At 35.4% G+C, this 17,765-nt stretch overlaps 1 protein-coding gene and 1 pseudogene across 1 annotated transcript; one reads left to right on the plus strand and one right to left on the minus strand.

Moving 5' to 3' along the window:
- Positions 1-925: 925 nt before the first annotated feature.
- LOC101416745 (olfactory receptor 2M4-like) lies at positions 926-1,861 on the plus strand. Its single transcript, XM_004482371.3, has one exon. The coding sequence runs from the start codon at positions 926-928 to the stop codon at positions 1,859-1,861; it is 936 nt and encodes a 311-aa protein (XP_004482428.1).
- Positions 1,862-12,936: 11,075 nt separating this feature from the next.
- LOC101416319 (glutathione reductase pseudogene) lies at positions 12,937-16,728 on the minus strand (annotated as a pseudogene).
- Positions 16,729-17,765: the final 1,037 nt, after the last annotated feature.

Genomic DNA, 17,765 nt, shown 5'->3' on the forward strand with positions numbered 1-17,765 from the left:
GTTGATAATACAGAAAACACTTCTTTTTAAAAATTTTGTATTGAAGTTTAACATTAATACACGAACATGCATAAGCAATAAGTGTATAGTAAATATGAACTCAGAAAACACACATGCATATTATCTTAAAGGGCTCCCATACATTACCCCACAATCAAAACCTTACATTATTGTGAAACAGTTGTCACAAACTATAAAAGAGCATGGTCAAAATGTTCTCCTAACCATAGTTAATATCTTACATTTGGTGTATTTTCCACCTAACCTGATCTGTTATTAACATCCTGTATTAGTATTAGATACCTGTTATAATTCATGAGGGAATATTTTCATATTTGTTCCATTAACCACATCCCATTTTCCAAACAGGGTTCATTGTGTTATACAGTCCTACGCTTTGTATAATTGGCTTAAAGTGTATAGTGAGTGGCTTGTATTTATCATAGAGTTGTGCTGTCAGTCAGTGCACCGATCAATTTTAGAACATTTCCTTTATGCTAAAAATTACAACCTCATACTTCTTTATATCCCCTATTTTTTCTTAGAATTGATGTGATATCTTATTTTCCATTGCTTCAAAAGTATTACAATATTACCATTAACTTTAATCCATAAATTACATTAGTTGTACTCTTCCTGTGTAATATCATATTCTTAGCATTTTTAAAAAGATGAACATTCTTATACTTACACTATTAATACTTTTTAAGTTGATCTCTATGAAAGCTGGATAATAAACAGTAAAGCACAAGATCAATTCATGTAATTGTTACTGTGAAGAAAGAGTTTATAAGTGAAGATTGGTAAAAATGTCTCACATATACCTCATGGATTTGAGTATAGTATGCATTCAAAAGCAGATTTGTGAATTAATAAATGAGAATATTCATTCTCTGGACATTCCAGATAAGACAAAATAACCATCATGAGGTGGAGAAATCATACTTTCAACTCTGAATTCATCCTGCTGGGAATCTTTGATCACAGCCCCATACACACCTTCCTCTTCACTCTAGTCCTGGGCATCTTCACAATGGCCTTTATGGGAAATACTGTCATGGTTCTTCTAATCTACCTGGACGCACATCTCCACACCCCCATGTACTTCCTCCTCAGCCAGCTGTCACTCATGGACCTCATGCTTATCTGCACCACAGTACCCAAGATGGCCTTCAACTACCTGTCTGGAAAGAAATCTATCTCTCTAGCTGGTTGTGGAACCCAGATATTCTTTTGTGTGTCCCTGCTTGGGGCTGAATGCTTTTTATTGGCTGTCATGGCTTATGACCGCTATGTGGCTATATGCCACCCTCTACGATACACCATACTCATGAATCAGAAACTTTGTGTACTCATGACTGCTGCTTCCTGGATCCTGGGGTCTCTTGATGGTATCATTGTGCTTGCAGCTGCCCTGTCATTCTCTTATTGCAAACTTCTGGAAATTCATCATTTTTTCTGTGATGTTGCTGCCCTCCTACCTCTATCCTGCACAGACACCTCTTTCTTTGAAAGACTACTTTTCATCTGCTGTGTGGTGATGCTCATCTTCCCAGTCTCAGTTATTATCACTTCCTATTCCCATGTCCTTCGAGCTATCATCTGCATGGGCTCTGGGGAAAGCAGGTACAAGGCCTTCACCACTTGCTCCTCCCACCTGGCTGTGGTTGGACTCTACTATGGTGCCGCCATGTTCATGTATATGAGACCAGCCTCAAACCGTACTCCTGACCAGGACAAGATGGTGTCAGTCTTTTATGCCATCCTCACACCCATGTTGAACCCCCTCATCTATAGCCTCCGAAACAAAGAAGTATACCGAGGCCTTAAGAAGATATTGGGGAAAGGAAAGATATTGTAAGTTAAATACCTTCTTAGTACTTGCTTTGGTCAACACTCACCCAAGGATACTAGAAATACAAGCAACATTCTCTTTCTACTAGCTTGTTTCTCCCTTAATTTTTTTCCATTTTAAATTATGATTTTTTATGCTGATATTACTGAAACATCATGAGTTAAGCAAGCTAGATTTGAAAATCAGCATAAGCTACTTCAGTTTTGTGAATTTTTCTTATGTCATTGGTTGTTCTCTGTGAATAGTATCAGATATAGATTGTTTGCCCATTTTGGTGTGACCGATATGTTATTGTTTGAACTTTACATTTATAAATCCTCTATATCCTAGAAACTTAAAGTTAATGATTTCCAGCTCCATAGATGCTGTATTGGTTTCTCTATAAACAATTTTACTGCAAAAATATTTATTTTTAATATTTTATGACTGTACTATTTTTTATTAACTAAAACTGGATTTTATCTTTTAAGGATATGCACTATTCATTATAATCTGTTGCATCCTTTAGAACAATATAAAATATTTTATAATCTGTTGATCCTTTAGAACACTATAAAATATTTTGAGGCAAGTAGAATATTATCAATATGATGATTGTTTAAATTTTTGGATTTTGAGATAAAATTCACACACCATAAATTCAACCTTCTAAAGTATACAATTCAGAGGGTTTTTTTAAAAGTATATTTTAGAATATGGACAGAATTCTGTAAACATCACAACTATCTAATTTCAATACATTTAAATCATTTCAAAGAGAAAATCCATACTCATTAGTAGTCATTTCCCATTTTCTCTGCCCTAACCCTTGATAACCATTAATCTACTTTTTCTTTGGTTTTGCCTATTCTGGATATTTCATATAAACAAAATCACACAATATGTAAACCCTAGTGACTGAATTCTTCCATTTTCCAACATGTTTTCAGGGTTTGTCCATGTTGAAGTATATATCAGTATCTACTTACTTTATGTTACTTTATGTTATTGAATAAGCTTTCATTGTGATGTTATATCATTTATTTTTTCATAAATTGATGCATATTTCAGGTGTTTCTACTTTTTAGCTAATTCAAATAATGTGGTAAAAATGTATTAATTTTCATTTGTACATATGTTTTCAAATCTCCTTACTGCATTGATAAGCAAAATGATGAGTGCATTGATAACTCATATGCTAACTATGTACTTAATTGTGAAATGTACCCACTTCTCCACATCCTCTCAATCATTTCCAATTTTTGTCACAACTGTTGTCTTGTTTGAATTGGTTATTGTGATAGCCATCCTAGTGGGTGTGAAGTAGTATTTCATTGGGATTATTTTGATTTATATTACCAAAATGAATACTTATATTGAGCAAATTTTCATATGCATATGGTTCACTTGTATACACTGTTTTGAGAAATGTCTATTTAAATCCTTTGCCACTGGTTGCATTCTAATTATTGAGTTGTAAGTGTTTTTATATACTATGTTTACAAGCTTCTTTACAGATGATTTATTTGCAAAAATATTCTCCCTTTCTGTGAATTGTCTTCACTTTCTTGACAATGTCTTTAGAATCCTAAAAACATTTTTAATGTTGATGTAGTGAAATATATCTATTATTTCTACTACTTTTTATGCTTTTGGTGTCATAGCTAATTAACAATTTTCTAATACAAGCTTTCACAGATTTGCAACTATCTTATATTTTAGAGAGTTTTACAGTTTTAGCTATCATATGTAGGTTATTGATCCATTTTGAGTTCATATTTGTGTATGGTATGAGATAGAGTTCCAATTTCATTTTTAATTTTTTAAACTTTTAGTTTTGAAATAGTGTCAGATTTACAGAAAAGTTACAAAAATAATGCTTACCCAATACAAATATTTCCAAAATACCACTATATCCCCAAATAACTAGACACACATTTAAGATTTTGCCAAATTTGCCATATCATTCTAGTCATCCATACATATTCATACATCTATCTATCATGTCTATCATCTATCTGTATATCTATTTTCCATCCGTTTTGAGTACTTGAGCATAGGTTATATATATCATGTTTCTTGAACACTTATTTGTCATTGTTCCTTCCTTGTTGCTCTTCCTTTTTTTAGTTGTATGAATATTTATGTAAGATAACTTTTCACATCTCAACCACTCCCAAGAATTTCCTTCAGTGGGATTAATCACATTCACAATGTTGAGATGTTCTCATCACTTCCATTATTAAAATGGTCCCATTATCACAAACAAAAATCATATATCCATTATATATTAACTTCCTTTTCCCCTTGAACTCCTTCCCCCAAGACATTCTGCATTCTAATTTCTGCCTGGATGAGCTTGCTTATTCTCTGATATTTTCTCTGTTGCTACCTTGGGTTTTATTTAACTTAATAAATCAGTAACAATCTCATTCACTCTGATATCTACTTAACTTCAATCTTGTAGGCAAACTGTTTCTCTAATGATCTGTCCCTACATTATGATATAGATGTCACAAATTACCTATTGACATAAGTCCAAAATCATATATTACCATTATGTTTTATGAATGTGCCTTTTTATTTTTAATATAATTTTATTAAAATATTTAAATTACATAAATGCTACATTTAAATATAAGGGATTCCCATATACTGTACTCCCTACACCTCTTACATTTTCCCACAGTAACAACATCTTTCATAATTGTGGTGCAGTCATTACAATTGATGAAAAGATTTTGGAGCATTGCCACTAAGCATGGATTATAGTTTATATTGTAGTTTATACTCTCTCTTGCACAATTTCTTAGGTTATGGCAAGATATGTAATGACATGTATCTGCCATGTAATGTCATTCCAGAAAATTCCCAAGTCCCAAAACTGCCCCCATATTTCAACTGTTTTTCACTCTCCCTTCCCACAGAACCTCCAGTGGTCACTCTCTTCACATTAATGATCAAGGTTCTTCCATTGCTGGAATTACAATAAATCTATAGTAGAATAATATTAAGTCTACTTTACTCCATAATTCATTCTCCAATCCTGAGGATTCCGGGATGGTGATGTTCACCTACCTCTGTTTGAGAGGGACTCATTCCCATGGGGCAGATGGATGGACATCTCTTGCTTGTAGTTGTAGATGCTCTTGTTCCTTGGGATGGTCATTGTTCATCATCATCTTCTTGTCAGTTGTTCTGAGTGAGTTCAGTGACCTGGAGAGCAGATGCTGCTTTCCATTGAAATTCAGGGTCCAGCTGGCACATGGACAGCTGAAAGATTTTAGTCTCTGGGATGACAACTATCAACCTTACTACTACTTTTAGTGACTTTCATATCTTGTAGGAAGTAAAAATTTGGTTACAAACCAAAAATATAATGATACTGGCATTTATATATATATATGTATATATATACACATACACATATATACACACACACACACACACGTATATATCCATGTTGTTACCCTTAATGCAGTTCTTAATTTCTTCATGCAATTTCAGTCAGTCATCTATTTTCTTTGGTTTCGCCCTGAAGAATTGTCTTTGAAGTTTATATTAATGAGCTCCCTCTGCTTGTGTTTTTTTTGTTTTTTTTTTTTTGGAAATGTCTTAATCTCCCACTCATTTTTGAAAGACAGTTTTGCTGAATATGGAATTCTTAGTTGGCAGTTTCTTTTACTTTCAGCACTTTATGTTATCTCACTGCATTTTCACCTCCATGGTTTGGGATGAGAAATGGGCAGTTAATCTTATTAAGGCTGTATTATTTATACCATGTATTAGTATTGTATATCTTCAATAGTTCTTAAGAGAATGTTTTCATGTTTGTAATATTAACACATTCCATCATTGACTACTGGGTTCAATGTGTTATACAGTTTCCTGCCTTGTACAATCCATCTTAGTGGCTCTCAGTTTCATCACAGAATTGTGAAGTCTTAAAAAAGAGTGCTATCTAATAAACTCCCATTTTTTACTTCAGCATTGATACAGTACATTCTTTCTTTTTCTGTTAAAATATTATATTTTACACTTAACTGTAGTTTATACATTAAAATATTCTTCCCATATATCACCATATTTTTAACAACATGTTATGGAGGAATATATTTGTATTTGCTCTATTAATCAAAATCCATATCCACTACCAAATCACTATGTTATACATTCCCTAGATATTCTCTAGCTGTCTTTCAATTGACTTTATCCTCCCTAGATTACCCTTTTCAGCCACATTCACATATATACAGTGTTAGTTATATCCTTTTTAAAGTGTGATCACCTGTATCCATTTCCACATATTTACAATCAACCTTATAAAACACTATACCTACGATCAATATCAGTTCCCTATTTTCAAACACATTCTGTCTCCTAGTAAACTATACTCCATATTTTAACTCCAGGAGTTTTATTATTCTTATGTAATTCATATTGGTAAGATCATACAACATCCCTCCTTTTTTGTCTAACTTATTCACTCAAAATAATATCCCCAAGTTCATCCATGTTGTCATATGCATCCCAACTTCATTTCTTCTCACAACTGGATAGTATAACATTGCCTATATAAACCTTTTTGTTTATCCACTCATCAGTGAATGAACACTTGGGTTGTTTCCATATTTTAGCAATTGTGAATAATGTTGCTATGAACACCAATGTACAAATGTCAGTTCATATCCTTGCTTTCAATTCTCTGAATATATTCCAAGTAACAGTATTCCTGGATCATACAGCAGTTTAAAGTTATTTTCTTGAGGAACTGCCAAACAATCTTCCAAAAGGCTACACAATTCTACATTATCTCTAACAGTGAATGAGTGTCCTATTTCTCCACATCATCTTGAGCACTTATAATTTTCTGTTTTTGTAATAATGATGATTCTATATGGCAGGAAAGGATATCTCAGTGTAGTTTTTATTCTTTATTTAAAAGAAGCTTTAAATTTAAAAATTTTTCATTGAAAATGTAGAAGATTCCCATATACCTCCTTCCATCCTCCTCCCACACTTTTGCCCATTAACATATTTCAGTAGTTTGTTACATTTGTTACAATTGGTGAACACATACTGAAGCATTGCTACTAATCATAATCTATAGTTCACATTATTGTTTACACTTTGTACAGCTCAATTTTATAGGTTTTCACAAAATGTATAATGTCTTGTATCCATCATTGCAATATCATGCAGAACAATTCCAATATCCCCAAAATGCTCCATGTTACACCTATTCTTCTCTCTCCACTCCCTCAGAACTTCTTATGACCACTGTCTTTTTATAAGTGTTTTAAGTTCTTTCATTACTAGAATAATAAGTCTACTTTATTCCATAGTTGCATTCCCTCTTTTTGTTTCTTCATTCCACAATCTTGAGGATTTGGGGGTGGTGATGCCCTCTCTGTTCTGATTGAGATGTGTCAGTATAGTTTTTATCTGCATTTCCCCAATATATAATGATGCTGAACATTTTTTCATGAATTTTTTGCATTTCCTTTACCTCTTTGGAGAAATGTCTATTCAAATCTCCAGCCCATTTTTAAATTGTGTTGCTTGTCTTTTATAATCATTGAATTGTATGATTTCTTTATATAAAATGAATATCAATCCTTACTGGATATGTGAATTCCAAATATTTCATACCGTTGAGTAGGCTGCATTTTAATTTTCTTAACAAAGGCATTTGCTGCACAAATATGTTTAAATTTGAGGAAGTCCCATTTATCTATATTTTTCTTTTCATTGCTCATGCTTTGGGTGTAAAGCTTAAGAATTCACAGCCTACTATAAGATCTTGAAGAGGTTTCCCTACATTTTCTTCTAGAAATGTTACAGTTCTGGCTTTTATATTTAGGTTTTTGATCCATTTTGAGTTAATTTTTACATAAGATATGAGATAAGGGTCCTCCTTCTTTCTTTTCACTTGGATCTCCAGTTTACCAACCACCATTTGTTGAACAGAATATTCTGTCCCAGGTGAGTGGGCTTGATAGCCTTGTCAAATATCACTTATTCATTAATTTGATGATTTTTTTCTGAAGACTCAATTCTATTCCATTTGTCGATGTTTTTAACTTCATACCAGTACCATATTGTTTTTATCATTTTTTCGAAGTAACATGTTTTAAAGTAAGGAAGTGAGAGTCTTCCAACTTCATTCTTCCTTCTTAAGATATTTTTAGCTATCTGTATTTGTATGGCCTTTCCAATTCTGTAAAAAAGGCTGTTGGAAGCTTTATTTGGATAGCATTGAATCTATATCAATTTGGGTAGAAGTGACATCTTAAGAATATTGATCTTAATGTGATCCATGAGCATGAAATGGCTCTGAATATATTTAGTTATTCTTTGCTTTTGTTTTTTTAGCCAACTTTAACATTTATCTGAATGCAAGTCCTTTATGTCCTTTGTTAAATTTATTCCTAAATATTTGATTCTTTTATCCTCTATTGAAAATGAGATTTTTTCCTGACTTTCTGCTCAAATAGTTCATAGCAGTGTATAGAAACACTCTGATTTTTAGTGTTAATCTAGTATGCTGTCACTTTCTTGAACTCATCTATTAATTCCCATAGCTTGGTTTTGCTTTTTTGGAGATTTTCAGGATTTAGGGTCATCTCTTCAGCAAACTGAAGTTTTACTTCTTCCTTTCTTATTCAGATGCCTTTAATTTTTCTTTCCTTTCTTACTGATCTGGCTAGATATTCTAGCAAAATTTGTGGGGAGTGGTGTAAAAGGGAATCCCCTATTTGGAGTAGTATCTACTTTGGCATTCAAAGAGACTCTGCTGAGTTCTGCATATGCATAACCTCTGGAATGACCTCCAGATTCATTTTGAAGTCTCTTAGCCATATAAACACATGTGTCTTTACCTTTTCCCCCTTTTAGTCAAGGTCTATTTCCAGTTGAATGGCTAGTTGGTACTTAGCAGTAGTCCCTCAGTGCCAGGGAGGCCGATATCCAGGGGTCAAGTCTTGCACAGGATGGAAGATAATATATTTATATGCTGAGCTGAGCTTAGGGAGAGGGCACATTTGAGTAATAAGGCTTTTTGAGGGCTATGCTTAGAGACCATATAATACTAGGCTAAGTTTCCATTTCAAGAATAATGTTTCAAATAGATTATGTAGCATATTGTATGATCCAAAAACAGTTTTAGTTATCCACTACATTTAATTGAGAAATGTATGTTTTATCAATTGTTTTCTTTTGAGTTTTTAGCTGTTTTTATTTTCAATTATTAAATGTAGAAAATAAAGTTTAAAAAGAATAAAGGTTCATAAGCACACTCATCAATATCAAGGACCCACCAAGGGGTCATCCTTCTACACTAGTCTTTGACTCTGTACTTGGGGGATTCTTCCTGGTACACAGAGATCCTCAGGATAAGAATTTGTTGTTCCTTTGGTTATTATGTGAATCTCCACCCACCATGAAAATGTCCCATGAATGTCTGAACACATTTATATGCCTTATTTGTATGCCAAGGCGAGCTTCCTCCTGTGATCCCCATTACTGACACCCCACATCAGTGATCATCCCCTCCCATAGTTGTACCATTTCTGAGGTACAAAACCTCAAAAATGAAGCCAATAAAATTGTCAAATACAATTAAGAAAATGAAATAATAAAGATAGCTTTAAAGATAAGAAATAAAATACAAAAAATAAACATTTTTGTAATAATAGAAAATAATGAAAAAATATTTTAAAATTTTTGAGTTTGTCTTTCATCACTATAAGATTTGCAGTCCTGTATGTAGAGTTTCATCCTCTTCTGTTTATTCCCCAGTGCCTTATTTTTTCATTTTGTCTTCAAAGAAGTTTTTGGTTATAGAAAAGTTGTATACTGAATAAAGGGGCCTTACATACATCAACATCCAACCCCTTTTCCTCTTCCCCTATTAATGACATTTTATGTGTGGATGGTATGTTTGTTACAAATGATGCACAAATATTGAAGTGTACCTACTAACCATGATCAATGTTTTACGGTATGGTTTACATTTTGGACCATACACTTTTATAAATTGTGAGGTACTTTAACATGACCTGTATCCATCTTTTCAAGATCATGCAGATCATTTCCAATGCCCTCAAAATGCCCCCTGTTCCATTTATTATATTCCTCCCTACCCTTCCCTTCAGGACCCAGGGCAGCTATCAGTCTTCACTCCTTATAGGACAGGATTCATAATTACTTGCAACAACACAGTGCTTGACATATTGGTCTGTCATCCCCTATTAGGCACCACTCATGTTATCTAGACACTCTTGCATCTCTATTTGAGAGCCAGTGGGTCTCCCCAGCATGAGATTCAACCTCCTTGCCACTCATTATGTTGTCCTACACCCATTGATATAGCATACTAGGCAGGATGAACATTCACAGTCCCAAGAATCCTGTCCCAGATGTGCCCTGTCTGATATGCCCCCCATATCTGACACCACAAACAAGAACTGTCCACTTGTCATATTGTCAACAGAGCATTCCCAAAATTGAAGGTTCAACCATGAACCCACCAATCCCCAGTGTTTACCTGCTCCCTCTCCAACCCTCCCCCCATTCCATGGAGAGTCCAACTTACACTCTGCAAACCACCTCCTGACAAACCAGCACCGCTCAAGCCAATAGTACCATTAAACCAATGACATGTCCCTCCACTGTACAACTACACACTTCCACCTTATCACAGATTTTGACCATATGGGCATTGGCTGACAGACTTCTTCTCCCTTTCTATTTCCGGTAAACCTATCTTCCAGACTCTAGGTCTTTGAGTCTGCTCAATTTCTTTACTTCATGTCAGTGAGGTCATGTAATATTTGTCCTTCAGGTCCTGGCTTGCTTCACTCACCATAACATCCTCAAGATTCATCCATGTTATCCCATGTGTTACTACTGTATTTCTTCTTACAGTTAAGTAATATTCCATTGTACATGTATACCACAATTTGTTCATCTGTTCACCTGTTGTTGAGCATTTGTGTTGATTCCAACTTTGGGCAATGCACATTTCTATTTGTGTCTTTGCTTTCAGGTCTTCAGTAATTCAGTAGTGAAATTACTGGATCATATGGTAGTTTTATAGCTAGTTTTCTGAGGAACGGCCAAACTGTCCTCCACAGTGGCTCCACCATTCTACATTCCCATGAGCAGTGGATGAAGTTTCCCATTCCTTCACATCCTCTCCAACACTTGTAGTCCTGTTTTTTAAAATAGCTGCCAGTCTAATGAGTGTAAGAAGATATCTTATTGTGGAGTAAGATGATATGTCTTTATGTGGTGTTTTAGCTTTCATTTGTCTCAAGATATCTTCTTTGTTCCATTAATAGTTTATTTGTAATTTCTTTAATTTCCAATTATTTGAGAATTTACCATTTATCTCTGAGTCATTGATTTCTAGCTTCATTTCATTTTGTTTTGAGTAGAATCGTATTTTTTTTACAACTTTTTAAAGTAATTTATAATTTTTTGTGTCCTAACTTCTACTGAAAAATGATATATGTCGACTGATTAAGAATGTGGTATATTCTGGTGTTGGATGAAGTGCTCAATATATGTTTATTAGGGCTGCTTGGTTTACAGTACTTTATTTCCTTATTGATTTTCTGTCTAGATTCTCCATCCATTTTTGGAAGTAGTATTTTGAAGTGTTTTACTATTAATTGTAAAACTGTCTATTCCTTCCTTCAAATCTATCAATATTCCCTTCAATATCCTTGGGTCCCTGTTGGTATATGCATATGTGTTTATAATTGTAATATTTACTTGAACTGACCTATTTGTCAGTATGTAAAACCTTCTTTGTTCCTTGTAATAGTTTTTTTACTTAAAGTCTATTTTATGTGATATTTATGTAGCTACCCCAGCTCTCTTTTGGTTGCATGGTATATATATTTTTTCCATCTTTTCACTTTCAACCAGTTATACATTTGAATTTATGGTTAAAAACATAGATAGATCATGCTTTTTATCCATTCTGCCAATCTTTGCATTTTGGCTGGAGAGATCAATCTTTTTACATTTAAAATAACTACGCATAATGCAAGAATTACTTCTGCCATTTTGCTATTAATTCCTTGTAAATCTTATAGCATTTTTTTTAACAAGAAGCCTATGATTTATTTTCAAGTTTTTGGAACAATTTTCAGATAAAATTGACAACAAAGACAAATATTGAAAGCATTCATTGAGCTATGACTCTTAGCACAGGAAGGGACTTTTGAAGTACTCAAGCCTCCAAAAGCAGGAATCACTGCTACAATGTTCCTCCAGATATTTAACCAGCGTTTTCAAATCTTTTTCAACCCATGAAAAGAATATGAACAGTGTTTAGTCGTTTAAAACAAAAGAAAGAATAAAAAAAATTGTGGGCAAGTCTTAGCCTGAAGCAGTGAGAATAGACATTGTCCCAAACCCTCAAGTCTGCAGAATGAACAAAAATAAGGGCCAGTGTAACTGCTGTGTAAAGTAAATTTATTGTTATTATAGTTACCTTGTTTTATTTGGGTAACCTGCAACATTGATATAAAACATACATTTTTAATTAAAAAGTAAAAACTTTTCAAAAAGGGGGGATAGGACTCTCAAGTTGTATATTTTTAGAGAAAGTTCACATCCTTGAAGTAGCTTTGCAATATGCAGAGCACAGTACTGGCTTCAGAATAATAGGAAGATTCTGTGCACTTGCATTATTTAAACTATGACAAGCTGCTGACAGCTTCCTCTATATTCATTCAAGCACATTAATTTACTTGTACTTCATATAGTTTTATACTTGGGATGAGGCTAAACCCAACAAATGAAAAAACCACAGCTAGCGAAGACCCGTTTTTTTTTTTTTTTTTTTTTAAAAAACAACCCTTTAAAGTATTAATCGTGATGAGATGTGATCAAATGAAAATCAATCCTGGATAACAACAACAAAATTTTCCGTTACATGAAGAAGTTCTGTTATTTACTGAACATTTCCAATATAAGAAGATCCTTTTTAAAATAAAGAAATACATAAAACTGGAAGGTAAGGAAATATGACTGGATCATTTCAGAAGTTCTGCCCTCCCAGCTGCCAGCAGCGCCTCTCTGGGTTCTCAGCGGAGCGTGACCAGCAATTCGAAAGAGGTAGGGTGAATGTCCACCGTGTTGCAAAGTCGGCCTTGGTTGCTCCCATTTTCACAGCTACAGCAAAGCCCTGCAGCATTTCATCACACCCGACTCCTTGCATGTGGATCCCGACCACCTGTTCCTCTTTGCCAGCACACACCATTTTCATCACACACTTTATTTTCCTTCTGGTAATAGCATGATACATTGGAGTAAAGGAGGTTGAATAGATCTTCACGTTTTCTTCTCCATATTTAGAAATGGCCTGATCTTCTGTGAACCCCACCGTCCCAATAGGGGGGTGGCTGAAGACTACTGTAGGAACGCTCTCGTAGTCTAATTTGGAATCTTCTTTGTGTTCAAAGAGCCTGTGGGCAAGTTTTCGGCCAGCAGCTATGGCAACTGGAGTAAGAAGAGCTTTTCCACACACATCCCCAACTGCATAGATGCCTTTTGCACTGGTATTCTGGAACTCATCGACGATGCTATGCCCTCTGTCATCAGTCTGAACACCCACTTGGTTTAAGTTAAGGTCCCTGGTGTTGGGGTCCCGCCCGATGGCCCACAGCAGGCAGTCGACGTGCTGGGTGGTGGTAGAGGTGGGTTCCCTCCCGGGAACTGAAGTAACCACCGAGAGGTCCAAGCCAGACGAGGTCTGCTTAACTGCCCTGACCTGGGAGTATTTCAGGACCTCTATACCAGCCTTCTCCAGCTCTTCAGTGCAGTTTGAACTGATTACTGAGTCGAAATGCCTAAATACCTTATCATGCCGTATCATGAGTGAGGTCCTAGAGCCCAGGGCTGAAAGGATTCCGGCGATCTCCACAGCGATGTACCCCGCGCCCACGATGACACTGCGGCGGGGCAATTCTTCTAGTTGAAAAACCCCATCGCTGGTTATTCCCAGGCTAGCACCGGGGATCCGGCTCTCCTGCGGAAAGGAAGGCACGCCTCCTGTGGCAATCAGGATGTGCGGAGCCGTGTATTTTCTCCCGTTGACCTCTGCCGTGGGCTCGGGGTCCCCTGTGAATGCGGCATGGCCACGGATGATTTCTATATGGGACTTGGTTAGGTTGTTTTGAGAGATGGTGTTCAGGCGGCTCACATAGGCATCCCGCTTTTCTTTTATGACACGCCAAAGAAATTTACTCTCACAGCGTTCAAAGCCATAATCAACGTGGTCGTGCATGAGCTCAAAGTGGACAGCTGTGTTCCACATTACCTTTTTGGGGACACAGCCGACATTCACGCAGGTGCCGCCCACCTTGTGGCTCTCCACCACGGCGGCCCTGGCGCCGAGCTCGGCCCCCCGCTGCGCGCTGGCCAGCCCGCGCGAGCCGCCGCCGAGCACCAGGCAGTCGAAGGAGGTGGCGGCGGCGGGCGGCGCGCCCCGAGGCTGCTGCCTGCCCGCCTGGCGCGCGAGAGGGCGGCGGGCCTGCGCCGCGGCGGCAGCCGGAAGCCTGGGAGGCGCGCGCCGCCCGCCCGGAGCCCCACCGCAAGCTCGCGCCCAGGGCGCGGGGCAGCAGCTGTTATAGCATTTTTGACCATCAATTCTATTATTGCCTACTTTCACATTTTTTTAATTTATTATATTCTAGCATTTTGAGTCTGTTATCATTTCTTTCTGAATATATTTTTCAGGTAATTTCATCAGTGGAGTTAATATTTCACATTCTAAACAATTAACAATCATATTTCATTTGATACCAACTTAAATTCAAGAGCTTACAGATGCATTATTCCTATAACCACATCCTGCCATTTTTGTACTTGTTAAAAAGTATCTTGTTCATTGTATGTCCAAAATTGTATACTTGTCATTATTACACATGTCCATTTTAGCCCCTTTGAGAATTAAGAGACGGAGTTATATACCAAAAAATACAATACAATAGAAATGGAATTTATAATTAACAATATAGTTACCTCTATTGGAGGTCTTTATTTCTTTATGCCACTTTGACTCACTTTCTAGTTTCTCTTCCTTTATGTCTGATGAACTCACTTTAGCATTTCTCTTAAGTTGTGTCTGGTGGTGACGAGATTCTTCCATTTTTGTCATGGGATGTCTTACTCTCTCACTCATGCTTGGAAGTCTTTCGAGATATAAAATTCTTGGTTGGAAATCTTTTCTTCCAGCACATTAATTATTTTATACCACCACCTTCTTGCTTCCATGCTTTCTCATGAGAAATTGGTACTTATCCTTTTGGGATTATTTATTTCTTTACACATGGATATCCAGTTCTACCAGCACCTTTTGTTGAATGAACACTTCTGGCCAGGGCAGGTGGTTTTGAAAAGCTTATGAAAAATCACTTGACCATTGATATGAGAATCCATTTCTGAACCATCAAATTGGTCCCACTGGTCTGTGTTTACCTTTATGCCAGTAGCATGATGTTTTTGCTACTGTAGCTAGGTAGTATGATTTAAAGTCTGGATATGAGAACCCTCCAAATTCACTCTTCATTTTCAAGATGTTTCTGGTTATTTATGCCCCATACCTGTCCAAATAAATTTGATAACTCTTTTTTTTTATTTTAAAAAGTTGTTCATAGAAATTTTATCAGGATTGAAGCTGTATATCAATTTTGTGAGAATTGACATCTTAATAATAATATCTCAATAATAACATCTTAATAATAATTCTTTGAATTCATGAGCAAGGAATGTTCTTTCATTTATTTGTCTTTTTTAATTTCTTTTAGCAATGCACTGTAGTTTTCTGAATACAAGTGCTTTACATCCTTGGTTAAGTTTATTCTAAATAGTTGATTTTTTAAGTCACTATAGTAAAAGGAATTTTTTTCTTAAATTCTTACTCAGATTGTTCATTACGTATATAGAAACACTACTGATTATTGTGTATTAATCTTGTATCCTGTCACTCTGCTGAAATAGTTTATTAAATTTAGAAGCTTTGTTGTAGAGGTTTTGGGGCTTTCTAGGTATAGTGTCACATCATCTGTGAATAATGATAGTTTTACTTCCTTTCTAACTTGGATGCTCTGAATTCTTATTTGCTCCCGATTGCTCTAGCTAGATTTTCTAGCACTGTATTGAACACCAGTGATAGCAGTTGTCACCCTTGTCTTGTTTCCAATCTCAATGGCCACACTTTCAGTCTTTCGATATTGGGTTTAATGTTAGCTGTGGTTTTTTTCACATTTGGCCTTTAACGTGTAGGGAAAGTTTCCTTCAGTTCCTATCTTTCATACTATTGTAATAAAAAAGAATCCTGTATTTTGTCAAATACCTTTTTTGCATTATGAATAGGATCATGTGAATTTTCTTCTTTGATTTATTAACGTGATTTATTGTGCTGATTAATTTACTTGTGTTGAACACTTGCCTGACTAATATAAAACCCACATGATTATGATGAAACATTCTATTGATGTGTTGTTCGATTTGATTAGTAACAATTTTCTTGAGGATTTCTGCATCCATATTCATTAGGGAAATGGATCTGTAATCCTCTTTTTGTAATATTTTATTATGACTTTGGTATTAGGGTAATATTGGCTTTAAAGAATTATTTTGGAAGCATTACTTCTTGTTCAATCTTTTGAAAGAGTTTGAGGATGATTGGTATTAAATCTTGTTTGAATGCTTGGAAGAATTCACCTGTTTAACCATCTGGTCTTGGGCTTTTCATTTTGGGGGTTGTTTAATGACTTTTTCAATCTTTTACATGTGTTGAAGTCTTCTATTCCTTCAAGCTTCAGTGTTAGTTGTTTCTCACATTCGTAGGAAATTTTCCATTTCATCTTCATTGTGTAGATTTTTGGTATACAGTTGTTCATAATATCCTTTTATGATTCCTTTATTTCTGTGAGGTCAGTTTTAATGTCACCATTTTCATTTCTGATTTTATTTGCATCTTCTTTTTTTCCCCGCTGTCATTCTAGCTTTTTGTAAATTTTGTTACTCTTCTCAGTAAGGGACTTTTTGCCTTGTTAATTCTCTTTATTGTTTTTCTGTTCTCAATTTCATTTATTTCTGATTTGATTTTTATTTCATTCTTTTTGGTTGCTTGGGGATAGATTGCTATTCTTTTTATAGTTTCTCCAGCTATGTATTTGGGTCATTGGTTTTATCTCTTTCTTCTCTTTAAATATAATCTTCGAAGACTATAAATTTTCCTCCCCAAACTGCCTTCCTTGCATTCCGTAAGTTCTTTTATTTTGTGTTCCCATTTTCTTTGTCTCTAGGTATTTATTGATTTATTTCACAATTTCTTCTTTGACCTAATATTGTTTAGGAATGTGTTGCTTAATCTCCATATATTTGTGATTTTTTTTCCTCTTTTATGCATGTTTTGCTTTCCAATTTTATTCCATTATGATCTGAGAAATGGCTTTGTACAATTTCTATCTTGTTGAACTTATTGTGACTTATTTTGTGACCCACTATATGATTTATCCTGGAAAAAGTGCCATGAGCACTTGAGAATAATATATATCCTGCTCCTATGGGGTACAGTGTCCTGTACATATCTATTAGATTTAGTCAATTTATCATATTAAGATATCTGTTTTTTTATTGAACCTCTGCCCAGGTGTTCTATACAATGCTGACAGTATTGTATTAAAGTCCAAATCTATTATTGTAGAGATATCAGTTTCTCCCTTCAGTTATTTTTAGGCCAGTGAAAAAGAAGTTTTTGGGAAATGGGAGGAAATAACTGAGCTGGCTAAGAAACATGAGAGAAGGACAGAAATGTGCACCAAGATTTGATGCAGGCTCCTCTAGGCAGAGGGATTCTCTCCCTTCAGTTTTGCCATTGTTTGCCTCAAGTAATTTGATTCAC

This window comes from Dasypus novemcinctus, chromosome 16, assembly GCF_030445035.2.
Source record: "Dasypus novemcinctus isolate mDasNov1 chromosome 16, mDasNov1.1.hap2, whole genome shotgun sequence".
Classification (NCBI taxonomy): Eukaryota; Metazoa; Chordata; class Mammalia; order Cingulata; family Dasypodidae; genus Dasypus; species Dasypus novemcinctus.